The sequence below is a fragment of the Gobius niger genome (genome assembly GCF_951799975.1).
Source record: "Gobius niger genome assembly, chromosome: 23".
NCBI classification, from domain to species: domain Eukaryota; kingdom Metazoa; phylum Chordata; class Actinopteri; order Gobiiformes; family Gobiidae; genus Gobius; species Gobius niger.
This window is the reverse complement of record NC_136874.1, coordinates 973,443-998,857: the sequence shown is the minus strand read 5'-3', so window position 1 is coordinate 998,857 and position 25,415 is coordinate 973,443. Positions and strand designations below refer to the sequence as shown.

At 48.5% G+C, this 25,415-nt stretch overlaps 1 protein-coding gene across 1 annotated transcript; it reads left to right on the top strand.

The window, feature by feature from the left end:
- Window positions 1–610: 610 nt before the first annotated feature.
- Window positions 611–15,393, top strand: bco1l (beta-carotene oxygenase 1, like; the record flags this gene model as incomplete). Its single annotated transcript, XM_079581684.1, has 11 exons — window positions 611–674; window positions 4,281–4,409; window positions 4,476–4,605; window positions 4,671–4,818; window positions 5,257–5,404; window positions 5,522–5,742; window positions 5,822–6,088; window positions 10,616–10,721; window positions 10,797–10,891; window positions 11,036–11,147; window positions 15,197–15,393. 11 exons carry the CDS (start codon window positions 611–613, stop codon window positions 15,391–15,393), a joined length of 1,617 nt encoding a protein of 538 aa, XP_079437810.1.
- Between the last annotated feature and the right edge of the window lie 10,022 nt (window positions 15,394–25,415).

The window sequence follows — 25,415 nt, the reverse complement described above, 5'->3', positions numbered from 1 at the left end:
GTCAACTGGACCGTCTTTATCTAAATGTGTTTATCTATAATTGTCTAAATGAGTTTACAGCTTTAGGAGGAGCTTATCTCGTTCACACGTCCTTTACACCTTTGAGACGTTCAAACCCACAGTTATGGGCAGGAAATGTCTCCATGTCTTTAGAAAAGTCATCAAAATAAAAGAAATAGATATAAGTATGTGATTTACTCTGACCCAGTGACCTCTGCCACCTGTGGGTTCAACGCCGAGGACTAAACCAGGACTAAACTAGGACTAAAGTAAGACTAAACCTGATGCCATTCATGGTCAGCACATTGTCCATTTTCTTGCTTCAGACTGTTTCCACAGAGCATTAAAAGTCATTGAATCAAGGCCTTAAACGTTGTGGAAAACCAAACAAATGCAGTGAATCTGGAGCAGAGTTCAAAGTCAGATCCCTGTGAGGTCCAAGGTCCAGGTCCCGTTATGTAAGGAACATAAACCCGGAGCGTCACGTAGGATCCGGATAAAGCCCAGATAAAGCCCGGCTCGGTCCGGCCTGAGTCCAGTCTCTGCTTCAGTCTGTGCTTCAGGCAGTGCTTCAGTGCTTCAGTGCTTCAGTCTCTTCTTCAGTCTGGTCATGGAGGCCATCTTCGGGAAGAACGGCGCTGAGACGCCGGAGCCGGTCCAGGCCACAGTCCGAGGTCAGTCCAGTTTTTATATTCAACACATCACAATAAATCAGTTCAAATCCACGTCATCATCGGGGAATGAGATGGTTCTTTTCTTGATTTAGGTGCAGAAATATTTGTTCGACTGGTCAATTGTTTCATTAACCAAATATTCACAGTTTAATGCAATATTCACATTTCAGAGACATTTCCTCAGGTTTAGGTTCATAAAGCAGAGTTGAAGAGTTTATTGTTGTTGGAAAAGCTTCATTGGAGCAGAAATCAGTCGCTCGATAAAAGAGTCTCATGTAAAGAGGCTGGAGACGCCTGGACCACGATATGGAGATAAAACCGGTCTAAACATATGATTTTTATTATTATTATTAATCGTATGTTAAAGCTTTTACTTTGACAGAAGTTCCAAATGTACTTATTTTTGTTCTATTTCTCGGGGCAGAGGAACTGTATTTGTGGCAAACCTTTTGTTCTGCAGAATCACTGAAGACTATTCCGTCTGTATATAATACTATAAAGCCGCTTCAAAACCACTAAAAATAATCATGTTTTGGTAAATATTATCCTTTAATGTTGAAAAGGCGAGTTATAAAAAGTGTAACTGTTGGAGCCTCAAAGTTACTTTCAAATAGTAATATACTCTATATTAGACACAGTTTTAAAAACTGGACTTTTATGATTAGGACACAATTTGTAAGGGTAAGAATATTGTTGTGTTTTTTAGAAGTGATGGTGATACATACATGTACCTGTTGTATGTTGTGTAAGTAATATTTTATATTCCTAAGTTTCCCCGACACTGCAGATGGAGTTCTGTGTTTTATCTGTGACTGTGAATGATCAGCTCTGTGTCTAATCTAAGTCGTAAAGTGTAAATGGATTTATCTGAGGAGATAAAAACAGACAATATTGCATAATATTATTTAACTTTATCACCGCTTTGAAAACAAAACAGCTTCTTTTGGATCTGCCGACCTGGAACATGAGCTGGATTAGGTTCAGTTTATTTGATTGACAGAGACGCTGCTTCCTGAATAAGACGCTTGTGTCGGGTTACGGCTCCAAACACACATTTACACCGTCGTCCCGTTATTTACAGAACAAAGTGATGTAAAGGATCAGATCCTAAAACCAGAGTCTGTGAAGCCTTCTCTCTGCAGACGTGTTTGTTTCTGTCTCCGTAAGTCACGTCCTGGACTGGCTGCTTTAGGTTCAGTTCTTTAATGTTTGTTTCTGTCCCTGTAGGTCACGTCCCGGACTGGCTGCTTTAGGTTCAGTTCTTTAATGTTTGTTTCTGTCTCTGTAGGTCGCGTCCCGGACTGGCTGCTTTAGGTTCAGTTCTTTAATGTTTGTTTCTGTCTCTGTAGGTCGCGTCCCGGACTGGCTGCTTTAGGTTCAGTTCTTTAATGTTTGTTTCTGTCTCTGTAGGTCGCGTCCTGGACTGGCTGCTTTAGGTTCAGTTCTTTAATGTTTGTTTCTGTCTCTGTAGGTCGCGTCCCGGAATGGCTGCTTTAATTTAAGTTCTTTAATGTTTGTTTCTGTCTCTGTAGGTCACGTCCCGGACTGGCTGCTTTAGGTTCAGTTCTTTAATGTTTGTTTCTGTCTCTGTAGGTCGCGTCCCGGACTGGCTGCTTTAGGTTCAGTTCTTTACTGTTTGTTTCTGTCTCTGTAGGTCGCGTCCCGGACTGGCTGCTTTAGTTTAAGTTCTTTAATGTTTGTTTCTGTCTCTGTAGGTCGCGTCCCGGACTGGCTGCTTTAGTTTAAGTTCTTTAATGTTTGTTTCTGTCTCTGTAGGTCGCGTCCCGGACTGGCTGCTTTAGGTTCAGTTCTTTAATGTTTGTTTCTGTCTCTGTAGGTCACGTCCCGGACTGGCTGCTTTAGGTTCAGTTCTTTAATGTTTGTTTCTGTTTCTGTAGTTCGCGTCCCGGACTGGCTGCTTTAGGTTCAGTTCTTTAATGTTTGTTTCTGTCTCTGTAGGTCACGTCCCGGACTGGCTGCTTTAGGTTCAGTTCTTTAATGTTTGTTTCTGTCTCTGTAGGTCACGTCCCGGACTGGCTGCTTTAGGTTCAGTTCTTTAATGTTTGTTTCTGTCTCTGTAGGTCTCGTCCCGGACTGGCTGCTTTAGGTTCAGTTCTTTAATGTTTGTTTCTGTCTCTGTAGGTCGCGTCCCGGACTGGCTGCTTTAGGTTCAGTTCTTTAATATTTGTTTCTGTCTCTGTAGGTCACATCCCGGACTGGCTGCTTTAGGTTCAGTTCTTTAATGTTTGTTTCTGTCTCTGTAGGTCACGTCCCGGACTGGCTGCTTTAGGTTCAGTTCTTTAATGTTTGTTTCTGTCTCTGTAGGTCACGTCCCGGACTGGCTGCTTTAGGTTCAGTTCTTTAATGTTTGTTTCTGTCTCTGTAGGTCACGTCCCGGACTGGCTGCTTTAGGTTCAGTTCTTTAATGTTTGTTTCTGTCTCTGTAGGTCGCGTCCCGGAATGGCTGCTTTAATTTAAGTTCTTTAATGTTTGTTTCTGTCTCTGTAGGTCACGTCCCGGACTGGCTGCTTTAGGTTCAGTTCTTTAATGTTTGTTTCTGTTTCTGTAGTTCGCGTCCCGGACTGGCTGCTTTAGGTTCAGTTCTTTAATGTTTGTTTCTGTCTCTGTAGGTCACGTCCCGGACTGGCTGCTTTAGGTTCAGTTCTTTAATGTTTGTTTCTGTCTCTGTAGGTCGCGTCCCGGAATGGCTGCTTTAATTTAAGTTCTTTAATGTTTGTTTCTGTCTCTGTAGGTCACGTCCCGGACTGGCTGCTTTAGGTTCAGTTCTTTAATGTTTGTTTCTGTTTCTGTAGTTCGCGTCCCGGACTGGCTGCTTTAGGTTCAGTTCTTTAATGTTTGTTTCTGTCCCTGTAGGTCACGTCCCGGACTGGCTGCTTTAGTTTAAGTTCTTTAATATTTGTTTCTGTCTCTGTAGGTCGCGTCCCGGACTGGCTGCTTTAGGTTCAGTTCTTTAATGTTTGTTTCTGTCTCTGTAGGTCACGTCCCGGACTGGCTGCTTTAGTTTAAGTTCTTTAATGTTTGTTTCTGTCTCTGTAGGTCGCGTCCCGGACTGGCTGCTTTAGGTTCAGTTCTTTAATATTTGTTTCTGTCTCTGTAGGTCGCGTCCCGGACTGGCTGCTTTAGGTTCAGTTCTTTAATGTTTGTTTCTGTCTCTGTAGGTCACGTCCCGGACTGGCTGCTTTAGGTTCAGTTCTTTAATGTTTGTTTCTGTCTCTGTAGGTCGCGTCCCGGACTGGCTGCTTTAGGTTCAGTTCTTTAATATTTGTTTCTGTCTCTGTAGGTCGCGTCCCGGACTGGCTGCTTTAGGTTCAGTTCTTTAATGTTTGTTTCTGTCTCTGTAGGTCACGTCCTGGACTGGCTGCTTTAGGTTCAGTTCTTTAATGTTTGTTTCTGTCTCTGTAGGTCGCGTCCCGGACTGGCTGCTTTAGGTTCAGTTCTTTAATATTTGTTTCTGTCTCTGTAGGTCGCGTCCCGGACTGGCTGCTTTAGGTTCAGTTCTTTAATATTTGTTTCTGTCTCTGTAGGTCGCGTCCCGGACTGGCTGCTTTAGGTTCAGTTCTTTAATGTTTGTTTCTGTCTCTGTAGGTCGCGTCCCGGACTGGCTGGAGGGGACTCTCATCAGAAACGGCCCCGGTTTGTTTTCCGTGGGCGACTCTCGCTACAATCACTGGTTCGATGGACTTTCCCTGATCCACAGCTTCACCTTCAAGAACGGTCAGAGAATCATCTGGAACTCGACTCCAGAGACAGAAGCACAAACTGAACCTGTCCTTTCTGCAGGTGAAGTCTGTTACAGGAGCAAGTTCCTGAAGAGCGACACCTACAGGCGGAACATCAAAGCCGACCGCATCGTGGTGACGGAGTTCGGGACCATGGTTTACCCCGACCCCTGCAAGAACATCTTCTCCAGGTGCTTCTTCTGCTGATGTCACTACAGTATTTCACAGTATATATAACTTTATGTTTCCTCCGCAGGTTCTTCACTCACCTGACCAACATCATCCCCGACTTCACCGACAACAACCTGGTCAATATAATCCGCTACGGAGAGGATTACTACGCCGCCTCGGAGATCAACTACATCAACCAGATCGAGCCGCAGACTCTGGAGACAGTGGGGCAGGTCAGTACTAATACTAATGCTACTAATGCTACTACTACTACTACTATATACCACTACTGCCTCTACTACTGCTAATACTACAACTACTTCAACCAAATCAAGCCGGGTATTCTGGAGACAGTGGGGCGGGTCAGTACTAATACTAATACTACTAATACTACTACTACTGTCCTGTTGCTGCTGCTCAGGACCAGGTTTTAGACACAACAGGAGTTTTCAAAGTCTTAATGAGGTGATTTTGAACTGTTTTATAGAAACTTTGCGTTTGACCAACAGTTCATGAAGTTTAAAGTAAAACCGCTGCTTTAAAACAGTTGAACATCACTCACCATCCAGGCAGTAGGAACACAGGGTGCTGAGGGCGCAGCAGCACCCCCTGGTGGACAGGGAGAGTTACCTCCACTGAGGAGTAAAGAGCCTGACCCCTCTGTGTTTTAGGCGAACTACAGGAACCACATCGCTCTGAACCTGGCCACGGCTCACCCGCACTACGACGAGGAGGGAAACACCTACAACATGGGCACGGCCATCCTGGCGCTGGGCAAACCCAAATACGTCATCTTCAAAGTTCCACACGACGCCTCTGGTACCAGATGATAACACAGTAATAACAATAATACAAACACTGACCCTGTGCTCCTCGTCTCTCTCGTCTCTCTCGTCTCTCTCGTCTCTCGTCTCTCTCGTCTCTCGTCTCTCGTAGATCCGTCCCGTCACAAGCCGGCGTTGCGGAAGCTGCAGCTCGTCTGCTCCATCCCGTTCCGCTCGCTCATGTTTCCCAGTTACTTCCACAGTTTCGGGATGACCCAGAACTACATCGTGTTCGTGGAGCAGCCGTTCAAACTGGACATGGTCAAACTGGCCACGGCGTATTTCCGCGGCGTGAGCTGGGGCAGCTGCCTGAAGTACGACCAGGACGAGACGGTCAGAGGACTTTATATCATCGTTAAAGCACTGGATAAATAAACTAAAACTAAAGAAACTAAAGAATGTATCGGTGCAGACGCTGTTCCACCTGGTGAACCGCCACACGGGGAAGATCGTGTCCACCCGTTACTACGGCGACGCCCTGGTGACCTTCCACCACATCAACGCGTTTGAAGAGCAGGACCACGTGGTGTTCGACCTCGTCACCTACAAAGACTCTGTTCTGTACGAGATGTTCTACATCGACTACATGAGACAAGACCCGAGCAAACTCATCGAGGACAACAAGAGGTTCAGCCCGCCGGTCTGCACGCGCTTCACGCTCCCTCTGAACATCAGCCAGGTAAACACATGCTTCACACTCCCTCTGAACATCAGCCAGGTAAACACACGCGCTTCACGCTCCCTCTGAATATCAGCCAGGTAAACACACACGCTTCACACTCCCTCTGAACATCAGCCAGGTAAACACACACGCTTCACACTCCCTCTGAACATCAGCCAGGTAAACACACACGCTTCACACTCCCTCTGAACATCAGCCAGGTAAACACACGCGCTTCACGCTCCCTCTGAACATCAGCCAGGTAAACACACGCGCTTCGCACTCCCTCTGAACATCAGCCAGGTAAACACACACGCTTCACACTCCCTCTGAACATCAGCCAGGTAAACACACGCGCTTCACGCTCCCTCTGAATATCAGCCAGGTAAACACACACGCTTCACACTCCCTCTGAATATCAGCCAGGTAAACACACACGCTTCACGCTTCCTCTGAACATCAGCCAGGTAAACACACACGCTTCACACTCCCTCTGAACATCAGCCAGGTAAACACACACGCTTCACACTCCCTCTGAACATCAGCCAGGTAAACACACACGCTTCACGCTCCCTCTGAATATCAGCCAGGTAAACACACGCTTCACACTCCCTCTGAACATCAGCCAGGTAAACACACACGCTTCACGCTCCCTCTGAACATCAGCCAGGTAAACACACGCTTCACACTCCCTCTGAACATCAGCCAGGTAAACACACACGCTTCACGCTTCCTCTGAACATCAGCCAGGTAAACACACACGCTTCACACTCCCTCTGAACATCAGCCAGGTAAACACACGCTTCACACTCCCTCTGAACATCAGCCAGGTAAACACACACACGCTTCACACTCCCTCTGAACATCAGCCAGGTAAACACACACGCTTCACACTCCCTCTGAACATCAGCCAGGTAAACACACACGCTTCACGCTCCCTCTGAACATCAGCCAGGTAAACACACGCGCTTCACGCTCCCTCTGAACATCAGCCAGGTAAACACACGCGCTTCACACTCCCTCTGAACATCAGCCAGGTAAACACACACGCTTCACACTCCCTCTGAACATCAGCCAGGTAAACACACACACGCTTCACACTCCCTCTGAACATCAGCCAGGTAAACACACACGCTTCACACTCCCTCTGAACATCAGCCAGGTAAACACACACGCTTCACGCTCCCTCTGAACATCAGCCAGGTAAACACACGCGCTTCACGCTCCCTCTGAACATCAGCCAGGTAAACACACGCGCTTCACACTCCCTCTGACCATCAGCCAGGTAAACACACGCGCTTCACACTCCCTCTGACCATCAGCCAGGTAAACACACACGCTTCACGCTCCCTCTGAACATCAGCCAGGTAAACACATGCGCTTCACACTCCCTCTGAACATCAGCCAGGTAAACACACACGCTTCACGCTCCCTCTGAACATCAGCCAGGTAAACACACGCGCTTCACACTCCCTCTGAACATCAGCCAGGTAAACACACGCTTCACACTCCCTCTGAACATCAGCCAGGTAAACACACACGCTTCACGTTCCCTCTGAACATCAGCCAGGTAAACACACACGCTTCACGCTCCCTCTGAACATCACCAGGTAAACACACACGCTTCACACTCCCTCTGAACATCAGCCAGGTAAACACACACGCTTCACACTCCCTCTGAACATCAGCCAGGTAAACACACACGCTTCACACTCCCTCTGAACATCACCAGGTAAACACACACGCTTCACGCTCCCTCTGAACATCACCAGGTAAACACACACGCTTCACACTCCCTCTGAACATCAGCCAGGTAAACACACACGCTTCACGTTCCCTCTGAACATCAGCCAGGTAAACACACACGCTTCACACTCCCTCTGAACATCAGCCAGGTAAACACACACGCTTCACGTTCCCTCTGAACATCAGCCAGGTAAACACACGCTTCACACTCCCTCTGAACATCAGCCAGGTAAACACACACGCTTCACACTCCCTCTGAACATCAGCCAGGTAAACACACACGCTTCACACTCCCTCTGAACATCACCAGGTAAACACACGCTTCACGCTCCCTCTGAACATCAGCCAGGTAAACACACACGCTTCACACTCCCTCTGAACATCAGCCAGGTAAACACACACGCTTCACGCTCCCTCTGAACATCAGCCAGGTAAACACACACGCTTCACACTCCCTCTGAACATCAGCCAGGTAAACACACACGCTTCACACTCCCTCTGAACATCAGCCAGGTAAACACACACGCTTCACACTCCCTCTGAACATCAGCCAGGTAAACACGCGCTTCACACTCCCTCTGAACATCAGCCAGGTAAACACGCGCTTCACACTCCCTCTGAACATCAGCCAGGTAAACACACGCTTCACGCTCCCTCTGAACATCAGCCAGGTAAACACACACGCTTCACACTCCCTCTGAACATCAGCCAGGTAAACACACACGCTTCACGCTCCCTCTGAACATCAGCCAGGTAAACACACACGCTTCCCGCTCCCTCTGAACATCAGCCAGGTAAACACACACGCTTCACACTCCCTCTGAACATCAGCCAGGTAAACACACACGCTTCACACTCCCTCTGAACATCAGCCAGGTAAACACACACGCTTCACACTCCCTCTGAACATCAGCCAGGTAAACACACACGCTTCACACTCCCTCTGAACATCAGCCAGGTAAACACACACGCTTCACGCTCCCTCTGAACATCAGCCAGGTAAACACACGCTTCACACTCCCTCTGAACATCAGCCAGGTAAACACACACGCTTCACGCCCCCTCTGAACATCAGCCAGGTAAACACACACGCTTCACACTCCCTCTGAACATCAGCCAGGTAAACACACGCGCTTCACACTCCCTCTGAACATCAGCCAGGTAAACACACATGCGCTTCACGCTCCCTCTGAACATCAGCCAGGTAAACACACGCTTCACACTCCCTCTGAACATCAGCCAGGTAAACACACACGCTTCACGCTCCCTCTGAACATCAGCCAGGTAAACACACACGCTTCACACTCCCTCTGAACATCAGCCAGGTAAACACACGCGCTTCACGCTCCCTCTGAACATCAGCCAGGTAAACACACACGCTTCACACTCCCTCTGAACATCAGCCAGGTAAACACACACGCTTCACACTCCCTCTGAACATCACCAGGTAAACACACACGCTTCACACTCCCTCTGAACATCACCAGGTAAACACACACGCTTCACGCTCCCTCTGAACATCACCAGGTAAACACACACGCTTCACACTCCCTCTGAACATCAGCCAGGTAAACACACACGCTTCACACTCCCTCTGAACATCACCAGGTAAACACACGCGCTTCACACTCCCTCTGAACATCAGCCAGGTAAACACACACGCTTCACACTCCCTCTGAACATCAGCCAGGTAAACACACACGCTTCACGTTCCCTCTGAACATCAGCCAGGTAAACACACACGCTTCACACTCCCTCTGAACATCAGCCAGGTAAACACACGCTTCACACTCCCTCTGAACATCAGCCAGGTAAACACACGCTTCACACTCCCTCTGAACATCAGCCAGGTAAACACACACGCTTCACGCCCCCTCTGAACATCAGCCAGGTAAACACACGCGCTTCACGCTCCCTCTGAACATCAGCCAGGTAAACACACACGCTTCACACTCCCTCTGAACATCAGCCAGGTAAACACACGCTTCACACTCCCTCTGAACATCGGCCAGGTAAACACACGCTTCACACTCCCTCTGAACATCAGCCAGGTAAACACACGCTTCACGCTCCCTCTGAACATCAGCCAGGTAAACACACGCTTCACACTCCCTCTGAACATCAGCCAGGTAAACACACACGCTTCACGTTCCCTCTGAACATCAGCCAGGTAAACACACACGCTTCACACTCCCTCTGAACATCACCAGGTAAACACACACGCTTCACGCTCCCTCTGAACATCACCAGGTAAACACACACGCTTCACACTCCCTCTGAACATCAGCCAGGTAAACACACACGCTTCACGCTCCCTCTGAACATCAGCCAGGTAAACACACACGCTTCACACTCCCTCTGAACATCAGCCAGGTAAACACACACGCTTCACACTCCCTCTGAACATCAGCCAGGTAAACACACGCTTCACACTCCCTCTGAACATCAGCCAGGTAAACACACACGCTTCACACTCCCTCTGAACATCAGCCAGGTAAACACACACGCTTCACGCTCCCTCTGAACATCAGCCAGGTAAACACACACGCTTCACACTCCCTCTGAACATCAGCCAGGTAAACACACACGCTTCACACTCCCTCTGAACATCAGCCAGGTAAACACACACGCTTCACACTCCCTCTGAACATCAGCCAGGTAAACACACGCTTCACGCTCCCTCTGAACATCAGCCAGGTAAACACACGCGCTTCACACTCCCTCTGAACATCAGCCAGGTAAACACACGCTTCACGCTCCCTCTGAACATCACCAGGTAAACTCTGGTTTGTGTTTCAGGAGACGCCGCACGGTGTGAACCTCGTATCTTTGTCCGACACTCGAGCGACGGCGACGCTTCAGGACGACGGCTCCGTTTACTGCACGCCGGACGCCATTTTCCAAGGTCTGAACGAGTCTCTGACACGCGTGACCCTCTGGCTTTGAACCCGCTTTGAAAATCACTCATGTAAATGTTCAGGTTTGGAGCTGCCGAGAATCAACTACAACTTCAACACCAGGAAATACAGATACGTGTACGGATCCAGAGTCGACTGGTCTCCCCATCCCAACAAGGTGCACACGCTTAGAGCATGTTACAGTGTACAGCACACGCTTAGAGCATGTTACAGTATACAGCACATGCTTAGAGCATGTTACAGTGTAATAACATTATAATGTGTAATAACATTATAAAGCCTGGTATGTGTCTGGGTGCAGATCGCCAAAGTGGACGTCCAGACTCGGACTCACGTCGAGTGGTTTCAGGAAAACTGTTTCCCGTCGGAGCCGGTGTTTGTGGCGTCGCCGGGGGCAACGGAGGAGGACGACGGTGAGACTCAGGGGTTTAAAACGTTCAGAACAATAAGATAAGATAATCCTTATCACATATTATATCACAGCGTCTAGTTTGAGCCTCTCTGCTGTCACATGACCCGCTCTCTGCCGTCACATGACCCGCTCTCTGCCGTCACATGACCCCCTCTCTGCTGTCACATGACCCGCTCTCTGCCGTCACATGACCCGCTCTCTGCTGTCACATGACCCGCTCTCTGCCGTCACATGACCCGCTCTCTACTGTCACATGACCCGCTCTCAGCCGTCACATGACCCGCTCTCTGCTGTCACATGACCCGCTCTCTGCCGTCACATGACCCGCTCTCTACTGTCACATGACCCGCTCTCTACTGTCACATGACCCCCTCTCTACTGTCACATGACCCGCTCTCTGCCGTCACATGACCCCCTCTCTGCCGTCACATGACCCGCTCTCTGCTGTCACATGACCCGCTCTCTGCCGTCACATGACCCGCTCTCAGCCGTCACATGACCCGCTCTCTGCTGTCACATGACCCGCTCTCTGCCGTCACATGACCCGCTCTCTACTGTCACATGACCCGCTCTCTGCCGTCACATGACCCGCTCTCTACTGTCACATGACCCGCTCTCTACTGTCACATGACCCGCTCTCAGCCGTCACATGACCCGCTCTCTGCCGTCACATGACCCCCTCTCTGCCGTCACATGACCCGCTCTCTGCTGTCACATGACCCGCTCTCTACTGTCACATGACCCGCTCTCTGCCGTCACATGACCCGCTCTCTGCCGTCACATGACCCGCTCTCTGCCGTCACATGACCCGCTCTCTACTGTCACATGACCCGCTCTCTACTGTCACATGACCCCCTCTCTGCCGTCACATGACCCGCTCTCTGCCGTCACATGACCCCCTCTCTGCCGTCACATGACCCGCTCTCTGCTGTCACATGACCCGCTCTCTGCCGTCACATGACCCGCTCTCTGCCATCACATGACCCGCTCTCTGCCGTCACATGACCCGCTCTCTGCCGTCACATGACCCGCTCTCTACTGTCACATGACCCGCTCTCTACTGTCACATGACCCGCTCTCTACTGTCACATGACCCGCTCTCTGCTGTCACATGACCCGCTCTCTGCTGTCACATGACCCGCTCTCCGTCACATGACCCGCTCTCTGCTGTCACATGACCCGCTCTCTGCCGTCACATGACCCGCTCTCTGCTGTCACATGACCCGCTCTCTACTGTCACATGACCCGCTCTCTGCTGTCACATGACCCGCTCTCTACTGTCACATGACCCGCTCTCCGTCACATGACCCGCTCTCCGTCACATGACCCGCTCTCTGCTGTCACATGACCCGCTCTCTGCCGTCACATGACCCGCTCTCTGCTGTCACATGACCCGCTCTCTACTGTCACATGACCCGCTCTCTACTGTCACATGACCTGCTCTCTGCCATCACATGACCCGCTCTCTGCTGTCACATGACCCGCTCTCTGCCGTCACATGACCCGCTCTCTGCTGTCACATGACCCACTCTCTGCTGTCACATGACCCGCTCTCTACTGTCACATGACCCGCTCTCTACTGTCACATGACCCGCTCTCCGTCACATGACCCGCTCTCTGCTGTCACATGACCCGCTCTCTGCTGTCACATGACCCGCTCTCTGCTGTCACATGACCCGCTCTCTACTGTCACATGACCCGCTCTCTGCTGTCACATGACCCGCTCTCTGCTGTCACATGACCCGCTCTCTGCTGTCACATGACCCGCTCTCTACTGTCACATGACCCGCTCTCTGCTGTCACATGACCCGCTCTGTACTGTCACATGACCCGCTCTCTGCTGTCACATGACCCGCTCTCTACTGTCACATGACCCGCTCTCTGCTGTCACATGACCCGCTCTCTGCATCACATGACCCGCTCTCTACTGTCACATGACCCCCTCTCTGCCGTCACATGACCCGCTCTCAGCCGTCACATGACCCGCTCTCAGCCGTCACATGACCCGCTCTCTGCTGTCACATGACCCGCTCTCTACTGTCACATGACCCGCTCTCTACTGTCACATGACCCGCTCTCTGCCGTCACATGACCCGCTCTCTACTGTCACATGACCCCCTCTCTGCCGTCACATGACCCGCTCTCAGCCGTCACATGACCCGCTCTCAGCCGTCACATGACCCGCTCTCTGCTGTCACATGACCCGCTCTCTACTGTCACATGACCCGCTCTCTACTGTCACATGACCCGCTCTCTGCCGTCACATGACCCGCTCTCTGCCGTCACATGACCCGCTCTCTGCCGTCACATGACCCGCTCTCTACTGTCACATGACCCGCTCTCTGCTGTCACATGACCCGCTCTCCGTCACATGACCCGCTCTCTGCTGTCACATGACCCGCTCTCTGCTGTCACATGACCCGCTCTCTGCTGTCACATGACCCGCTCTCTACTGTCACATGACCCGCTCTCTGCTGTCACATGACCCGCTCTCTGCTGTCACATGACCCACTCTCTGCTGTCACATGACCCACTCTCTGCTGTCACATGACCCGCTCTCTGCTGTCACATGACCCGCTCTCTGCTGTCACATGACCCCCTCTCTGCTGTCACATGACCCCCTCTCTGCCGTCACATGACCCGCTCTCTGCTGTCACATGACCCGCTCTCTGCTGTCACATGACCCGCTCTCTGCCGTCACATGACCCGCTCTCTGCCGTCACATGACCCGCTCTCTACTGTCACATGACCCCCTCTCTGCCGTCACATGACCCGCTCTCTGCTGTCACATGACCCGCTCTCTGCTGTCACATGACCCGCTCTCTGCCGTCACATGACCCCCTCTCTGCTGTCACATGACCCCCTCTCTGCTGTCACATGACCCACTCTCTGCTGTCACATGACCCCCTCTCTGCTGTCACATGACCCCCTCTCTGCCGTCACATGACCCCCTCTCTGCTGTCACATGACCCCCTCTCTGCTGTCACATGACCCCCTCTCTGCTGTCACATGACCCCCTCTCTGCTGTCACATGACCCACTCTCTGCCGTCACATGACCCGCTCTCTGCTGTCACATGACCCGCTCTCTGCTGTCACATGACCCACTCTCTGCTGTCACATGACCCACTCTCTGCTGTCACATGACCCGCTCTCTGCTGTCACATGACCCGCTCTCTACTGTCACATGACCCACTCTCTGCTGTCACATGACCCGCTCTCTGCATCACATGACCCGCTCTCTACTGTCACATGACCCCCTCTCTGCTGTCACATGACCCCCTCTCTGCTGTCACATGACCCCCTCTCTGCCGTCACATGACCCGCTCTCTACTGTCACATGACCCACTCTCTGCTGTCACATGACCCGCTCTCTACTGTCACATGACCCGCTCTCTGCTGTCACATGACCCGCTCTCTGCTGTCACATGACCCGCTCTCTGCTGTCACATGACCCGCTCTCTGCTGTCACATGACCCCCTCTCTGCCGTCACATGACCCCCTCTCTGCTGTCACATGACCCGCTCTCTGCCGTCACATGACCCGCTCTCTGCTGTCACATGACCCGCTCTCTGCTGTCACATGACCCGCTCTCTGCTGTCACATGACCCGCTCTCTGCTGTCACATGACCCGCTCTCTGTTGTCACATGACCCGCTCTCTGTTGTCACATGACCCGCTCTCTGCTGTCACACCCGCTCTCTGCCGTCACATGACCCGACCCGCTCTCTACTGTCACATGACCCACTCTCTGCCGTCACATGACCCGCTCTCTACTGTCACATGACCCGCTCTCTGCCGTCACATGACCCGCTCTCTACTGTCACATGACCCGCTCTCTGCTGTCACATGACCCGCTCTCTACTGTCACATGACCTGCTCTCTGCCATCACATGACCCGCTCTCTGCCGTCACATGACCCGCTCTCTGCCGTCACATGACCCGCTCTCTACTGTCACATGACCCGCTCTCTGCTGTCACATGACCCGCTCTCTACTGTCACATGACCCGCTCTCTGCTGTCACATGACCCGCTCTCTGCCGCCCCCTGCAGGTGTGATCCTGTCGTCCGTGATCTCTCCAGACCCCGCCATCGCTCCGTTCATGCTGGTCCTGGACGCCCGGACTTTAGAGGAACTGGCCCGGGCCGAGATCCCGGCATCAGTGCACATGGACCTGCACGGATACTTCATCCCGGCCTCGGGGGGGCCATCGGGGGGGCCGTCAGGGGCCAGTGCAGGGGGGGACTGAGGGGGTCACACTGACTGAGACCTGGACTGATCCGCAGCACTTTGACTTTTGTAAATAAATGAATGAAGTGATAAATATGGGACAGTTTTATTTGAACAGAGTCTGAAACTTTGTACATATTATTAAACATTATTATAAACCAGTATTTACTTTAATCCCCTGTATTTACTTTGAATGTAAAACATCACTTTTACTGTTTCTCTGTTTGTGTTTTTGTTCTCATTAAAAGTTTTAAAACTCAGAAAGACTCGTTTGACTTTTGGTCAAATTAAAGAAATGTAAAACTGTTTAAAATTTAAAAATAAACTGTAGTTGAATAAAAAGATTTGAGTGAAGGCGCTCCCTCTGGCGGACACCATTTTACGTTAATACTTTAAACATGTTAATATTTGAAAATCAGACCCATTTACTGCAAAACCTGTGACTTCAAGAATCAACAGTAAATCATTGCGCCAGCGCTCCCTCTGGTGGACACATCGCGGAACTGCAGGCTGTATTTTAAACGGAAACCTCTTAGTTTTTTATTGATTCAAACTCTTTTTGGGCCGTTTTTATTTATTTAATAACTTTAAATAAATAACGAACTAAGTCACAGCCGACAGAGAAAGTCTTGAACTGTTTTTATTTAGTGAAATCATGAAAATATAGTCAGGCTAACGGATTAGCATGATTTAGCCAAATCCGGTCAATGAGGCCAATCTGGTCATGACAGTCCCTTCAGAGCAGGACACGGCGCTCCCTCTGGTGGACACTTAGTGGAACTGCAGCTTCTTTCAGCAGTTTATTGTTTTAAATGTGTTTTAAAGTACTTTCCGATAAAGGAAGTATCTTTTATATTATATCTATAGGAAGTATCTTGTATATTATATCTATAGGAAGTATCTTGTATATTATATATATGGGAAGTATCTTGTATATTATATCTATGGGAAGTATCTTGTATATTATATATATGGGAAGTATCTTGTATATTATATCTATGGGAAGTATCTTGTATATTACATCTATAGGAAGTATCTTGTATATTATATCTATAGGAAGTATGTTGTATATTATATCTGTGGGAAGTATCTTGTATATTATATCTATGGGAAGTATCTTGTATATTATATCTGTGGGAAGTATCTTGTATATTATATCTATAGGAAGTATCTTGTATATTATATCTATAGGAAGTGTCTTGTATATTATATCTATGGGAAGTATCTTGTATATTATATCCATAGGAAGTATCTTGTATATTATATCTATAGGAAGTATCTTGTATATTATATATATGGGAAGTATCTTGTATATTATATCTATAGGAAGTATCTTGTATATTATATCTATAGGAAGTATCTTGTATATTATATCTATGGGAAGTATCTTGTATATTATATCTATGGGAAGTATCTTTTATATTATATCTATAGGAAGTATCTTGTATATTATATCTATGGGAAGTATCTTGTATATTATATCTGTGGGAAGTATCTTGTATATTATATCTATGGGAAGTATCTTGTATATTATATCTATGGGAAGTATCTTGTATATTATATCTATAGGAAGTATCTTGTATATTATATCTATGGGAAGTATCTTGTATATTATATCTATAGGAAGTATCTTGTATATTATATCTATGGGAAGTATCTTGTATATTATATATATGGGAAGTATCTTCATGAGAACCTTTATAATTTCTCTCTCCTGTTCTTTCAGTCTTTGTTTTGTAAATATTGTATTATCCGTGTGTTACTTGTCGTGTTCTCCTTTGCTGTTTGCCTGCTCTGCCACCAGGGGGCGCTGTGAGCCCGTGTAAAGTGTGCTCTGTGAGAAGAAGTGAGTCTCCGTGGGTGTGTTGGAGCTGCGGTCAGAACATCAGCCTGTTCTCTTGGAAACGAGTTCAATAATAAAGCACCTTGAAGTGGCGCGTGCGCTGGTCACGGCCTGTCAGTGCCGGACATTACGATCTATAAGTGAGTTAGAAACAAACAAACAGCTTTGTGTCTCTGAGGTCTTTGTCTTTGTTGTTTTCTGTGACTCTGTGGATTTAAATGATTATTTTTCATATTGTTTCCATAAAGATATTAACCATATCATTTCTGAGGAAAAACAACTTCAACATAATCCTGTAAATAGAGCTCATGTTGCCCCCTCGAAATCACCAGGGAGAATCAGTTGGCTTTTCAAAGTTTATTTCGAGCTCAAATAGTACAGAAAAGAAAAGGGTAAACATAGGTCCCACGTCCCAGATGTCACAAGGCTTAGGCCACGGCCCGACTACTGCGCCACAGCTTCTGCCCTGAGGCTGTGGGCCTAGCTCTTTTAAACTAGCATAAAGCGGTCACGTGATGGATGCGCTTCCGGTTTCAATTAATAAAAAGACAGTGTTTAATTTAGCGAAAAGATGAATAAATACTGTTATTTACAGTGAACCATTTACCAACAATAAGAAAGCGCTTAAATACTTTGTCGAAAATGGGCGAGCAACACCCTCCCCCACTAAAAATAATGTTAACCCAACATTCCCTTAATCCTACTGGGGGGTCTTACTTGACTTAAACCATAAATTGTAGTAAATAAACAATTTGAACCACAACAATACTTCACAAAAGAGTCCAGGCTAAATGAATAGTGTCCGTTATCCAAGAGTCCTTTGGCACGGCGGTACGCGCAGGTTTAAAGGTCCATTTCCGTATTTGGGTAGATAGTCCGTTGAAGCATTGGTGGGCCCCAGAATCTTCAGAATTGACTCAAGGAAAATACCTTCTACCCAAGATTTTGTAGCAGCATAGCAAACCAACTTAACAAATAGCATGTACTACTTAAACAATAATTAAAGTACATTTACTACTATTGCACATATCTCTATTGCACACAAGCCACATACTTTAAAGTGCAAAGTGCAAAGTGCAACTCAATTAGCAGGTACATAAAGTGCATGTTACTACTGCATTACGACTGGGAATTAAAAAGGATATAGGTTGGCCGAGGTGCTGAAGAAGCCGTCTCGGACCTTCGCTGGTTTGGACACACCGACAGGACAGGTCTGCACTTCCAGGACCGTGGGCTCACCAAGCTGGTCGTAGGTGTACAAGCGCCTGGGCCGTCTGGTTCTGACAGGTCTTGCAGGTCGCTCCGAGGAGTCAGAGGAGGATGCCTCTCGCTCAGATGAATCCGCTTCCTGTACTGGCTCTGGCTCCGGCTCAGGGTCAACCTCTGGGATCAGGATCACCACTTCAGCTCTCTCAGCAGGTGCAGCTCCCTGTTCCGGCTGTCTTGGAGTGGGGACTCTCGGTTGGAACTCTCTGGCAGTTGGATTGAGCGGCTGAAAAACGGGTTGGGGTGGCATGACGAGATGGTAGTCTTCCTCACTAGAGCTCTCTGTACCTGCAGGCTGGATGTTGCACTTAACACTTGTCCCTCTTCCTGGCGACGTTCTGGTTCTCCTGCTTCTCCTTTTAGGGTTGGGTACGACAGGCGCTGGTTCAACCAGGTAAGGACAAGGTAAGAGTAAGTTTCTGTGCAGCACACGTCTTCTCCCTACAGCATTCAGAGGCTCAACCACATAGACAGGGCTTCCAGGACCTTTGCTCTCCCTCACCACATGGACAGTGTCCTCCCAGTGACTGCGGAGCTTCCCCGGACCACCTCGAGGCGTGAGATTTCTCACCAATACATGGTCACCTGGGTTCAGCGTGGAGCTCCAGGCGCGCTGATTGTAATAATCTTGGCCCTTTTTTGCAGACTTCCTCATGTTCGTCAGGGCAATGGAATAGGCTTCCTGCATTGCCTCTCTCCACTTCTCCGCATAGCCAGCAGGGGTCTGTTTCTCTGCGTCACCGAGCTTCTTGGGAAACAAGAGGTCAACTGGGAGGGTTGGTTCACGTCCAAAAAGCAAGAAGAAAGGGGAGTACCCTGTCGCCTCGTGGATGGTGGAGTTGTAGGCATGAACTACTTTGTTGAGGTGCTCCTTCCATCTGGCCTTTTGTGTCTCCTCCAGTGTCCGCAGCATACTCAACAGAGTCCTGTTAAAACGTTCGGCAGGGTTAGCTTGGGGGTGGTAAGGTGTAGTGCGAGAGTGTTGAATACCACCATATTCCTGGAGCTTCCGAAACAGCTGGTTCTCAAACTCTCTCCCTTGGTCGTGGTGGATCCTGGATGGGAACCCAAAGCGTGGGATAAATTCGTCAAACAGCTTTCTGGCAGCAGTTTTCCCGGCCTTGTCTTTGGTTGCGTAGGCCTGAGCGTATTTAGTGAAATGGTCCACTAAAACCAGGATATACTCTTCCCCCCCGTTGCTTTTCTCCAGATGTAAAAAGTCTATTGAGACCATCTCGAATGGTGCAGAAGTTTCAATGCTTTGAAGTGGTGTCCTTGTGACTCTGTTGGGCCTTTTGTTTTTGATGCAGCTGCAGACACGTGTAACGTAGTGCTCCATCTCCTGCCTCATTTTTGGCCAAAAGAAGCGCTCTCGGGCCAGGGCCACCATCCGGTCAGCACCCAAGTGTCCCATCTCCTCATGGAGGTACTTGTACACCAGGGGCTTCAAGGGCTCTGGCACCACCAGTTGCAGCCTGTTGTTGGTCTTCCTCCACAGGAGTCCATCTTCACCCAGCTGCAGCTTTGGCCATTCTCTCAGGAGAACCCGGACTTGCTCACTCTCTGCAGCTTTGTCTCTGTACTTCAGGTAAGTGTTTTCTCTTTTCAGGTTGGAGACCCTCTGGATGGCTGGATCTGCATTCTGCTGGGCCTGGATGTCTTGGATGGAGAAGGGCTGAAGGGGTGGTACAGCACTGCCATCTGGTGGTAGGACATCCACATTACAGGTGACAGCAGAAATCCAGTTGATCTCACCTGTTTGGCTGCTTTTGACTGCTTTACAGATGCTGTCCATGACCTCCGGCTCACACTCTTCCGTGCACTCCTGCATGATGGTTTTGATGGGCTTAGGTCTGCGAGAGAGAAAGTCAGCATCTGTGTTAGCTGTTCCAGGTCTGTACTTGAGTGTGAATCTATAGTCTGCCAGCTCTGCAACCCAGCGGTGACCCGTGGCGTTGAGTTTTGCCGACTTGGTAACGTAAGTGAGTGGGTTATTGTCACTGTAGACTGTGAAGTGTGGCGCGTGAAACAGGTAGTCACGGAAACGCTCTGTGATGGCCCATTTCAGTGCGAGGAATTCCAGTTTTCCTGAGTGCAGCTTGTAGTTCTTCTCTGCAGGCGTCAGGGTTCTGGATCCGTAGCCAATCACTCTCAGTGCGCCATCTTGTCGCTGGTACAGCACAGCACCGAGCCCTTGCTCTGAAGCGTCAACATGGAGAATGAAAGGCTGCTCGAGGTCCGGATATGCCATAACAGGTGGATTTGTAAGTTGGTTCACAAGCGTCTCTAAAACTGCTCTGTGTATTTCTGTCCACTGAACCGGCGAGGAGGGTGGGAGCTGAGCACCTGAATGTTTTGTCCCCTTTTTGTGGCAGTGTTTTGGCTCACCTTTGGGCTTTGCCAGCAGCTCATACAGTGGCTTTGCAGTCCTGGAGAAGTCCTGGATGTAAGCTCTGTAGTAGCTCAAGAATCCCAGGAGCTTCCTCACCTCTCTCACTGTAGCTGGGGTCTGGTACGTGAGCGCCTTTACTGCCTCCACCTCCCTCGGGTTCATCCTGTATCCTTCTGCAGAGATCACTCGACCAACATACGTTACTTGTGGCTTAAACAACTCACATTTTTCGGCTCTCAGCTTCATCCCACAGGCTCTCTGTCGCCGCAGGACTTGTCTGACGTTTTCCACATGTTGGTCAAATGTGCGGCTGAAAACAAGGACATCATCCAGATAGGGCACACAGACTTCATCCCTCAGATCTCCCAGGCATCCCTCCATGTGGCGTTGAAAAGCGGCCGGGGCATTTGAGAGGCCAAATGGGATCCTGGTCCACTCATAGAGTCCCCATGGTGTAATAAAGGCTGTGTATGGTCTGCTCTTCTCGCTCATGAAGCCTTGGTGGTATGCTTTGCCCTGGTCCAGGACGGTGAACCAGGAGTTTCCACCCAAGTTTTCCAGGATTTCTTGGATCCGGGGGATGGGATGACGGTCTGGCCAGGTCTTCTCATTCAGCAGCCTGTAATCAATGCATAACCGGAGAGTGCCGTCCTTTTTCCTGACGCAGACTACCGGTGAAGAGTAAGAGGAATAGGACTTTTGAACCCAACCTCTACTCAACAAATCCTGAATGTGAGCCTTGACTTCCTGATACAGGTGTCGGGGTATGGCATTGTATGTTCTCTGGACAGGAACAGAGTCTTTCAAATTAATGTCCATTTGCAAATCAGTGATACAACCAGCATCCCACTCATCTCTGGCAAACACGTCACCCTCCTCCACCAGCATCTGACGAACTCTGTGCTGCTGCTCTGCCGAGAGGTGACTCAGATCTACAGGCGGGACCCAGGGCTCCCTCTGTGGTGCTTGACTGGGCTGCTCCGGTGAGGATGTGGCACTGCCCTCTGGTGACTTGGGCTCTAGTGGATAAACAGCATCAACACTGTGTAACCAGCCAAGTGTTGTGCGGCCACAAAGAGTAATATCACAGTCTGTTGCGTTTTCAACAGTTACCTTAATCCTTGTATTCTCTTGATGTTGAATGAGCTGTTCTCTTACTTTGAGTCCTGTGGGCCACGGTGTCTCCGGGTTAGGCTCCAACACAACGTGAGTTCCACAGAGCAACCCTTGCTGTAGATAGTTGCATTGCACTTGGATGGCGTTCCTCTTTGGGACAGTAACTGGCATTCTTCCCAGACGAGCAATGTGGGGGTTGTTTTCAGGTGACGGCTTCTGTAAAACAGTTAGAACAGCCCTCGCAGTTTCCTGACCCACATCAAGTGCTGAACAAAATCTCCTTACCATGTGACCAGAAGGAAAACAGCTTCCAAGACCCTCATTTGCTAAAGCCAGCTCCTCAATTACATTAAATCCAATAATAGGACGTTCCAGATCTGTAGAGGCGACTAAGATAGGAACAACTACTGGTTCATCACTCATCCCAGCAACAGCATCTTGTGACAGTGCAAACTTCACTTCAATCCAGCCCTGATATGGAATCTTTGTCCCATTTGCTGCGGACAGATCCAGCCCTCCTTCTTCCAGTAACTCTTCCACAGGCCTCACAGTAACATGGGGTAAGTGTCTCTGCTTCCACTCATCCCCAATAATGGACACTTGTGAGCCAGTGTCCCACAGCACTTTGGTGTCAACATTGTTCATTGTGGCTCGAACAAGGCACCTCCTCCCCACCAGCTTAGCAGTTTGATGTTGTTTACCAGTGAGGGGCGCTGTGGTGCAGAATATGTCTGTGTTCTTACCAAGATGTACGCTGGTTTCGATCTTGTTGGTGGAGGCTGTGGTGTTCCTAGGCGCTCTGCGGCAACCAACGGCCCAGTGGTCTATGCTCCCACACTTGTAGCAGTGGTCGCATTCCCCCCCTGGATTGGTCCGCTGGCACTGGTGACACTGCCGGTTGGGGCGTGTCCTTGGTGGTGGTCTGTTGTAGCTGTGGCTGGCTTGTCCCCATGGTGGTGGTTGTCCGGGTGGCTGGTGCAGGCTTGACAGCTGAGTGGTGAGATTCTGAATGGCTTCACAGATTGCTTTGTTCCCCTGGTCTACTTTCTCCATCAATGCGTCACGTTTTTCAAACTTTTGCTTTTTATGACTGGTAGAGTTACTGTCATAACTGCTGCTCTCTGAATCAGTGAAATGTGGATTACTCACCGCTAACACCTTGGCTCTGGATTTGCTTGACAGCTTGCCCTTCCTCTCCATCTCCAGGTTGTAGGCGGCGGTCATTTTCTCCAGCAGAACTTCATCAGTTACTTTTGGATTTTGCAAATGTGACTTTATGTCAATACGGATGGTGTCATCTTGGAGTCCGGTAAGTATGGTTTGCAAAAACTGATTTTGGATGAGCTCTGGGCTGTACTTCAAGCCAGTGTCTGCTCTTTCTGAAGCAAAGAGTATCTGTTGCCTCAAGTCCATAGCTCGAACTAAAAACTGGACTGGAGTCTCTCCGTGATCTTGTGCAGCACGAGTTAAGGAGTGGTACAGCTCATTAGCATCTTTTTCAACAAAATGAGTCCGCAATATTTGTTTCAGAGCTTGCAATGACAAATCATCTCTACTTTCCAGATAACTTCGCAGTTTTGTTCCTGGAATAATAGCTTGAAGGACTGCATCAATAATTTCGCATTCATCATATCCCTTCTTTAATGCTTTTGTAATTTGTCTTTCTAAACTTGCATATCCCAGCTTATCCGTTTGATTATGTTCACCAATTTGTCCATTAATTTTAAAGTCTTTTCTATACATTGGGTGAACAACAGTTTGAGTTCTTTCAGACAAATTAGCGGCAGTAAGCGTGGTGGCAGAGGTGCGTGGTCTTACCACAGGTTCCGTGTTGCTGGGCGCAGTACCAGCTGTGTCCGCCAGAGGGCGGCGTGGCGACGTGGGACCAGACGTAGACAGCGTTTTTCTCAGTTCATCAATTCTGTCATTTATTTTCAATAACAATGACATTCCTCCATCTTCAAGCGACGTGACATCCTCACACTCCAAATGCCGCAGAATTAGCCTTCTCAATTTGCGAGGTGAGTTTTTTTCTTCATCTTCAACATTGATTTCAAGTGTAGTGCATATTTTAAGAAGTTCCGAAGCAGGTAAGGCAATTAGCTTTCCCTCGATTTCTTCCAGCATATTTTCCCATTCAGACACTTGTTCGTGAAAGTCTGGCATGATTGGAAAGTCTTTTACCTTGGCTTTGATCGTGACTTGCGGTGGGTTGTGTAGTCTTCCTTGACCTCGCTTCCGTTAGCATTAGCTCCGTGATAGCTTCGTGTTGGCGTCTCTCGTAGCGTATTCCACTCACGAATATAGTCCACACACGCGCTCCGGTAGCCACAATCCACGGTAGCGATCCAGGTCATCCACAAACTTAATCCAACCGGGCAGAAACACCAAGATTTTGTTGCCCCCTCGAAATCACCAGGGAGAATCAGTTGGCTTTTCAAAGTTTATTTCGAGCTCAAATAGTACAGAAAAGAAAAGGGTAAACATAGGTCCCACGTCCCAGATGTCACAAGGCTTAGGCCACGGCCCGACTACTGCGCCACAGCTTCTGCCCTGAGGCTGTGGGCCTAGCTCTTTTAAACTAGCATAAAGCGGTCACGTGATGGATGCGCTTCCGGTTTCAATTAATAAAAAGACAGTGTTTAATTTAGCGAAAAGATGAATAAATACTGTTATTTACAGTGAACCATTTACCAACAATAAGAAAGCGCTTAAATACTTTGTCGAAAATGGGCGAGCAACACTCAGTCTGAGCTGCAAACACATAAACTCTAATAAACTCACATCACTGAGGCGCTACATTCATCACACTTTATGTTAAAACTTTAAACATGTTAATATTTGAAGATCAGACCCATTTACTGCAAAACCTGTGAATTTTTTAAGTAGTTTTCTTTCTTAATTATACAGAAGTATTATATATTATATCATTTACATTTCTCCACCGTTTTAATCTTTACTTTTTTTAAATAGATGCTGTGAGTCAGTAAATTGTGGAACAAACTGACAGCTTTGTGTCTCGTGTGGGTTTTCTCTTTTTCTCTTCTCTCTCTCTTTTTTTCCCCAAATTTATTTTAAATACTATTTTATGTTAATTCTTTAAACATGTTAATATTTGAAAATCAGACCAATTTGCTCCAAAACCTTTGACTTCAAAAATATAAAGTAAATCATGGCGCCGGCGCTCCCTCTGGCGGACACATCCCGGAACTGCAGGTGAAATGTTCAACTGAGAAACGTTTTAGAAACTTTATACTTTTACTGTGGCTGAAAAATAAGTATAGTTAAAACATTGAGACTCTTTAATAAACTGGATTAAAAAGTCTTTGTTTCTGCTCAAAAAGAGTTTTCAAATATTTTATAAAGTTTATCATTTTTTATTACAGATGCATTTTGGTTCCAATACGAAAAAAAACTCACTTAA